Source organism: Argiope bruennichi, chromosome X1 (genome assembly GCF_947563725.1).
Source record: "Argiope bruennichi chromosome X1, qqArgBrue1.1, whole genome shotgun sequence".
Taxonomy (NCBI): Eukaryota; Metazoa; Arthropoda; class Arachnida; order Araneae; family Araneidae; genus Argiope; species Argiope bruennichi.
This window is the reverse complement of record NC_079162.1, coordinates 62,067,805-62,076,120: the sequence shown is the minus strand read 5'-3', so window position 1 is coordinate 62,076,120 and position 8,316 is coordinate 62,067,805. Positions and strand designations below refer to the sequence as shown.

Sequence of the window (8,316 nt, the reverse complement as noted above, 5' to 3'; positions counted from 1 at the left end):
GCGTATTTTAATAGAAATATGTATATTGCTGTGTACATCAAGATTTAAATATTTTAAAACAATTGTAAAAAAAAACATATATAAAATGAAACAACATAAAATTAGTTGAAAAATTCTCTTTAACAAACTATTAGATATGTAACGATGTACAAAATTATTATGATAATACATAATATTATTTCACGAAAGGCAATACATTATGGAATGTATGTATGGATTACAACTTTCTCCTACAACATAAATATATCAATGAATATAAAATTGTTCTGAAGGAAGAATATTATTATGGATATTAAAATATGGAATTATGAATATTTTTAAGCAAATGAAAGTTTATATATTTTTAAAAAGCTATAAAATAAAAATTATACCTAAAATGAAAAAGTATAACACTTGTTAAAGTGTTTCTCCAACAAAATCTAATAGAAATCAAAAGACGCACATAATTATTCTGATAACATATAATATTATGTGAGACGAAATAATGCTTTAGGAAATGAAATAAAACATTCTCGTGCAACATAAATATATCAATAAACATAAAATTATTCTGATGAGGAGAATTATCATTCACAAAATCTAAAGAACTTAATTATAAAAAAGGATTTTCTAATAACTAAACACACTCATTAAGTATTACGATATTAAAAAAAAACATGCATTGATACTCAAAATCAAATAAAGAACAATCATAGATCAAATACATCATAATGAAACACAAAAACGTTTCACTGTTAAAAAAAAAAAAAAAAACGAAACCTCAGAATACACATTAAAGAAATGATACTAGCATGGAAATGATATGCATTTGTAATTTCAAATCAAATATAAAATAATATAATTGAAATAAGGTTTTTAATATTTAGAAACTGACACTGAAGTGACTACTTTTGAAATTAAGAAATTAGAAAAATTAGCTGAAAAAGTTTGAATTAAAAATGTATTCATGAAAAACAATTAAAAATATTAAGAATTTTTTTGTACATTTTAGTATAAATAAAAAAATCAATATCAGGTTCTATTTTAATTTCTTGACAAAGGAAATAAAATAGTGACATATTGTAAGTTGTTTCATTCAGTTCATTGATAAAGCATTTTTTTTTTTAAATACAGAAAGCTTTACAGTATCTCAATTTCGATCTTTATTAATTAATTGATTCTTTTGATGTTGTATTCTTCCCTTTGTCTGACTTTTCAGAATATAATCTTGGAAGTTTATTTGTTTCAAAGAATTTTTTGAAAATATTCGTTTTTGGTGTACTCATTTTTTAGGAATTTGATATTGAATCTTAATCAATTTGAATCAATTCAATGTCATCATCGATTTCAACTCCTATACCTTTTCTTCCTGGATTTGGCTTTGGGAGTTCAACTGGACGATGAAGTTGCCCATGCTGCACCATTTGACCTTTGGGATCCAATTCCTTCCTGCATGATGAAAAATTACCGCATGTTTCCGGTTCGTGCGTTTCGTCATGCTCCTCTAGATTCATATTTGTATTAAAATTTTCCAAGCAAATTGGGCTATATCCTAAAACTAAAATATGTTTAATTTATTACATTCAAGATCTTTCTAAAACAGAAATGTGCTTACTTTATTACATTCAAGATCTTTCGAAAACAAAAATGTGTTTAATTTATTACATTCAAAATCTTTCTAAAACAAAAGTCTCTTTAATTTATTACATTCAAAAAAATTGCATAGTTATCATTATTTAATCTTTATAAGACAAGGAAGCCTCACATCAGGATGTCTGTGAGAATGATCACGATAAATATTAGAAATATCCCTTTTTTTCCATAATGTTTGACGTACCTTTAAAAGAGATTTTTGTCAACCATGTGAAAACAGATTACTGTTTATATACAAAGTTATTTAAACAAATGTGCTTAAAATGAAAAAAACAAAACAATAACCGAAATAAACAAAAATTGCAGCGGAACATTGGATCCCAAACAATATTTTAAGTCGTGAAAGAATTTTATTGTGAGAGCATGTTAACGACAGAAGCATTCTTCAGCTAAGCAGGATACTTTTCATGCGAAACATTGTTTCACGTACCGCGAATTGATTGATATGTGTCTTATGTATGATTATTTTGCATGGACTAGTAGGTATTAGAGATACATATAGAAATTTGGATGATTTGTGTTATTTAATGCAACCCGTGTCAGTGCTTCTCCTCAAGGGTGGTCTCTTCAAGTATTAATATTCCATATGTGTAATTTGTACGAAAATGGAATATCAATATTTATTTATGATTGATCATTGAACGTCACCTTTGCACTATGTATTGATTTAAAGGGTTCTAACCTGTAGAGGATGAACACAAACATGCCCACATACATTCATCTTTATTATTATTAGAGATCAACAACGAAATATATGTCTCTTTACAAGATACCCTGTGACATGTCTTTATTTGTCAATTAACATTGAAATATGTGTCATCTTACACTGCTCTGACATGCCACGTATTTATTCTTCCAGAAAGTTATTTAAAAATCCATAGATTATATTGGAAGGCTTATTAGAACGTGTATAAAGTGAATATGAACTGATTCCATTCTTCTTCTATTTCAAAAGCGAAAAACAATGCTACTTTTTCGCATCACTTTTAATTTTATTTTTGATAAATTTCTATCGATTAATTATATCAAACAAGTTAAAAATATTTCCTTTTTGTCTGAGCCGTTTTGAAATTTAGCGAAGCTCATGCCAATATACTTTACTGAAGTGTTAAGAAATTTATAATTTTATTTAATGCTATCATTAGTTTAAGGGCTAGAACATTAAACCGCCAATTCATAACAAAGTCACTCAATAGAAGCTCGAATGAAACCCCGTGAAAAAAACGTGTAGGACAGTGCCAGATAACATTTAACGCCTCAAGGTACATCTGCCTATCAAATTCCTTTTTGAAAATGTCAGCCACATAAAAGCAGCGAAGAAAAGGTGCCAAGAGCCTTCTCTCAAGAGTTAATGCACATGAAAGTATTTCTAAGAAAGTTATTTTTCTTTTCCGTTCTCTACGGTCAAATTAGTTAAAATACTTCTTTTGAAAAATTTCGTCACGTTTAAAAAACTTGTTGGAAATATTTTAATTGACGGTAAAACCATTCTTTGAAAAACATTATTATGAAATTAAAGTCTTTAGAATAAAAATACTCTTAAATATGCATCAACCTTTATAAACTATCATCTCATGCGAGTGGCGTTCTTCGGGATTATAATTTCTTAACATGCCAATCTATCACTTTTATTCTAAGATTGCCACTCACTTTCTAGAAAAAACACAAATCTCCTTTGTATTCCTTCAAGTTAATCGTTCAAATTAAGTCTGCCAGTTAATTACATTACGGAAATATGGTTTGAATAAAAATGCAATTTCTATTCAAAAATTCGATATTTTCTTTTTAATCATAATATCTATAAAAACATATATATTTACATTATTCAAGAATCACTGAATTTTCCTTTATTGAATTTATTTACCTAGAACAGGATTAATATGCTAGCAATGGCGAAGGAGGAGAGATATTCTCGGTTTTCCCCGAATCAGTATTTTAATCATCAGTCACACATTTTATACCATAATCGAATAAAATATTATATTCTGCATGCCGCCAACTTTAAGATAAATATTACGGCAGTGTTAACATTAGCCGCGAAGTGAAGCAAGTGTGTCTCACAGCTAATGAATTTATTCGGGTCGTATGAATCACATATGTTTCCCATGAAATTGTTTTCCTTTATTTCTAACTCAGTAACGATTCACCCTGGCCATTTGAATGTTTTATAACTGGCTGAAAGTAAATCGTCAATGAAAGAGTCGCCTTTTAAAGAGGTGCCCACTGAACAAAATAAACTTGCTTGCTTTATTTTTATGACGTTTTTTCTAGTATAATGATTTCTTTCTTTTCCCTGAGAAATTTTATGATGAATCGCTAATTGTAGGCCTGTATTCATCCATGAAAACCTGGATTTGATCATCGGATTGTATATACTTCATTAATTTTTGGAAGAATTGCTGTTCCTTCTCATAACCACCCATATTTCTCTAAAAATATTTAAAATCATGTATTTAATTAAAATTTGCATCATGAATAATTTTTTATTTTATAGCTTTGCTCTATATTGTGTTGTCAACAGAATACAATAGCGAAAAAATATCAGGAACATGCACGTTCTTGTTTTAAAAAACGTATTCTTCATTCTGTCTGCTAAATTGTTTTAATGTAGCAGGCCACATGAGATACAACTACTTTATTTTCAAAAATATTATTTTTGTCATCTTTATGATAAACTAATTTGTCCATTATTATTAAATGAAAAATTTTAGGATTTTGCTAGAATATAGATTTAGTGGCCCAAAAAGTCCCAGTTTTGTTTAGTGTTATGGAGATTAAAAAATTTTTTTTTAAGTTCACAGATTTAAGTCAAGTTAAGGGCATAATGAAAATGTTCATTCTAGAACTGACAGAAGCAAGTAGCACTGCAAGCCTTTTTCAATTATTGGTCTAGGAAGGGAAATAAAGAAATTACGTATGCTCTGAATGCCAGTCTTGGAAAGTGCCGCTGACTTCATTAATGTTTATTTAATAAGAAAACAAAAATCCTATGGATACAGTCTTCGACAGACTTTGAAAAATTTTCCAAAATATTTATCAATTCCTGGAAATTATCCATAGCATTTTCATAATCGCATTTACTAAATTGAGATGTTTTAACTCATATTTGTTAGTAATTTGAGCTTTTCTCAGTAGATCTGAGTTTTTTAATAAAATATTATTAAAATGTAGTTTAGATTAGAAAGAATTATTAATTAAATACAAAGAAATGCATTAATTTTTGAAACATTTTCAATATTTAAATATGTCTTTATTTTATGATTTCAGTGATAATAAAAGAATACATTTAAAGCCCTTAATTGACTTGACAGACCGTACAAGTTTTGACAGTTAGAATCGGATTATTAAATAAGCAAAGAGGCAAGTGTCTGGGGTTGAAGTACTTCTCCAACAAAATCTAATAGAAATCAAAAGACTTACATAATTATTCTGATTACAGATAATATTACGTGAGGCGAAATAATGGTTTAGAAAATGAAATAAAACATTCTCCTACAACATAAATATATCCATAAACATAAAATTATTCTGACGAGGAGAATTATCATTCACAAAATTCAAAAGAACTTCATTATAAAAAGGATTTTGGAATAACTAAACACACTCATTAAGTATAATGATAATAAAAAAAACATGCATTGATACTCAAAATCAAATAAAGAATAATCATAGATCAAATACATCATAATGAAACACAAAAACGTGCCACTGTTAGAAAAATAAAAAAAAAACGAACTTTCAGAATGTGTATCAAACAAATGATACTAGCATGGAAATGATAAGCATTTGTATTGTCAAATCAAATATAATATAATGTAATTGAAATAAGATATTAATTTAGAAATTCTCACTGAAATGGCTTCGTTTAAAATTAAGAAATGAGAAAAAATAGCTGAAAAATTTGAATTAAGAATGTATTCCTGTAAAAGAATTAAAAAATATTAAGAATTTTTTTGTACATTTTAGTAAATCAAAAATCAATATCATATTCGATGTTAATTTCTTGACAAAGGAAATAAAAGAGTGACTTGTAAATTGGCTCATTCAGTTCACTCATAATGCATTTTTTTGCATGCAGTAAGTTTACAGTATCTGAATTTCGATCTTTATTAATTAATTGATTCTTTTGATGTTCTATCCATCCCTATGTCTGATTTTTCAGGATCTTATCTTGGATTTTTATTTGTTTCAAACAATTTCTTGACAATATTTGTTTTTGATGTACTCATTTTTTAGGAATTTGATTTTGAATCTTAATCAACTTGAATCAATTCAGTGTCATCACTTTGAACTACAATACCTTTTCTTCCTGGATTTGGCTTTGGGAGTTCAACTGGACGATGAAGTTGCCCATGGTGCACCATTTGACCTTTGGGATCGAATTCCTTCCTGCATGAAGAAAAATTACCGCATATTTCCGGTTCGTGCGTTTCGTCATGCTCCTCTAGATTCATATTTGTATTGAAATTTTCCAAGGAAATTGGGCTGTATCCTAAAACTAAAATATGTTTAATTTATTACATTCAAGATCTTTCTAAAACAGAAATGTGTTACTTTATTACATTCAAGATCTTTCGAAAACAAAAATGTGTTTAATTTATTACATTCAAAATCTTTCTAAAACAAAAGTCTCTTTAATTTATTACATTAAAAAAAATTGCATAGTTATCATTATTTAATCTTTATAAGACAAGGAAGCCTCACATCAGGATGTCTGTGAGAATGATCACGATAAATATTAGAAATATCCCTTTTTTTCCATAATGTTTGACGTACCTTTAAAAGAGATTTTTGTCAACCATGTGAAAACAGATTACTGTTTATATACAAAGTTATTTAAACAAATGTGCTTAAAATGAAAAAAAAAAACAATAACCGAAATAAACAAAAATTGCAGCGGAACATTGGATCCCAAACAATATTTTAAGTCGTGAAAGGATTTTATTGTGAGAGCATGTTAACGACAGAAGCATTCTTCAGCTAAGCAGGATACTTTTCATGAGAAACATTATTTCACGTACCGCGAATTGATTGATATGTGTCTTATGTATGATTATTTTACATGGACTAGTAGGTATTAGAGATACATATAGAAATTTGGATGATTTGTGTTATTTAATGCAACCCGTGTCAGTGCTTCTCCTGTAAACTTTGGGTTCTCTTCAAGTATTAATATTCCATATGTTTAATTTGTACGAAAATGGAATATCAATATTTATTTATGATTGATCATTGAACGTCACCTTTGCACTATGTATTGATTTAAAGGGTTCTAACCTGTAGAGGATGAACACAAACATGCCCACATACATTCATCTTTATTATTATTAGAGATCAACAACGAAATATATGTCTCTTTACAAGATACCCTGTGACATGTCTTTATTTGTCAATTAACATTGAAATATGTGTCATCTTACACTGCTCTGACATGCCACGTATTTATTCTTCCAGAAAGTTAATTAAAAATCCATAGATTATATTGGAATGCTTATTAGAACGTGTATAAAGTGAATATGAACTGATTCCATTCTTCTTCTATTTCAAAAGCGAAAAACAATGCTACTTTTTCGCATCACTTTTAATTTTATTTTTGATAAATTTCTATCGATTAATTATATCAAACAAGTTAAAAATATTTCCTTTTTTGTCTGAGCCGTTTTGAAATTTAGCGAAGCTCATGCCAATATACTTTACTGAAGTGTTAAGAAATTTATAATTTTATTTAATGCTATCATTAGTTTAAGGGCTAGAACATTAAACCGCCAATTCATAACAAAGTCACTCAATAGAAGCTCGAATGAAACCCCGAGAAAAAAACTTGTAGGACAGTGCCAGATAACATTTAACGCCTCAAGGTACATCTGCCTATCAAATTCCTTTTTGAAAATGTCAGCCACATAAAAGCAGCGAAGAAAAGGTGCCAAGAGCCTTCTCTCAAGAGTTAATGCACATGAAAGTATTTCTAAGAAATTTATTTTTCTTTTCCGTTCTCTACGGTCAAATTAGTTAAAATACTTCTTTTGAAAAATTTCGTCACGTTTAAAAAACTTGTTGGAAATATTTTAATTGACGGTAAAACCATTCTTTGAAAAACATTTTTATGAAATTAAAGTCTTTAGAATAAAAATCCTTTTAAATATGCATCAACCTTTATAAACTATCATCTCATGCGAGTGGCGTTCTTCGGGATTATAATTTCTTAACATGCCAATCTATCACTTTTATTCTAAGATTGTCACTCACTTTCTAGAAAAAACACAAATCTCCTTTGTATTCCTTCAAGTTAATCGTTCAAATTAAGTCTGCCATTTAATTACATTACGGAAATATGGTTTGAATAAAAATGCAATTACTATTCAAAAATTCGATATTTTCTTTTTAATCATAATATCTATAAAAACATATATATTTACATCATTCAAGATTCACTGAATTTTCCTTTATTGATTTTATTTATCTAGAACAGGATTAATATGCTAGCAATGGCGAAGGAGGAGAGATATTCTCGGTTTTCCCCGAATCAGTATTTTAATCATCAGTCACACATTTTATACCATAATCGAATAAAATATTATATTCTGCATGCCGCCAACTTTAAGATAAATATTACGGCAGTGTTAACATTAGCCGCGAAGTGAAGCAAGTGTGTCTCACAGCTAATGAATTTATTCGGGTCGTAGG

General features: G+C 28.3%; 1 protein-coding gene across 1 annotated transcript in view; it reads right to left on the bottom strand.

Annotated features, from left to right (window-relative positions):
* Positions 1-1,289: 1,289 nt before the first annotated feature.
* The window catches only part of LOC129959242 (zinc finger protein 184-like), a 97,856-nt gene continuing 90,829 nt past the window's right edge, over positions 1,290-8,316 (bottom strand). The window contains exons 8-9 of the mRNA XM_056072066.1: positions 5,933-6,130; positions 1,290-1,537 (exon numbers count right to left, since the gene is read on the bottom strand). Of these exons, the coding sequence (XP_055928041.1) occupies positions 1,290-1,537; positions 5,933-6,130 (446 nt within the window). The remainder of the gene's footprint in view (positions 1,538-5,932; positions 6,131-8,316) is intronic.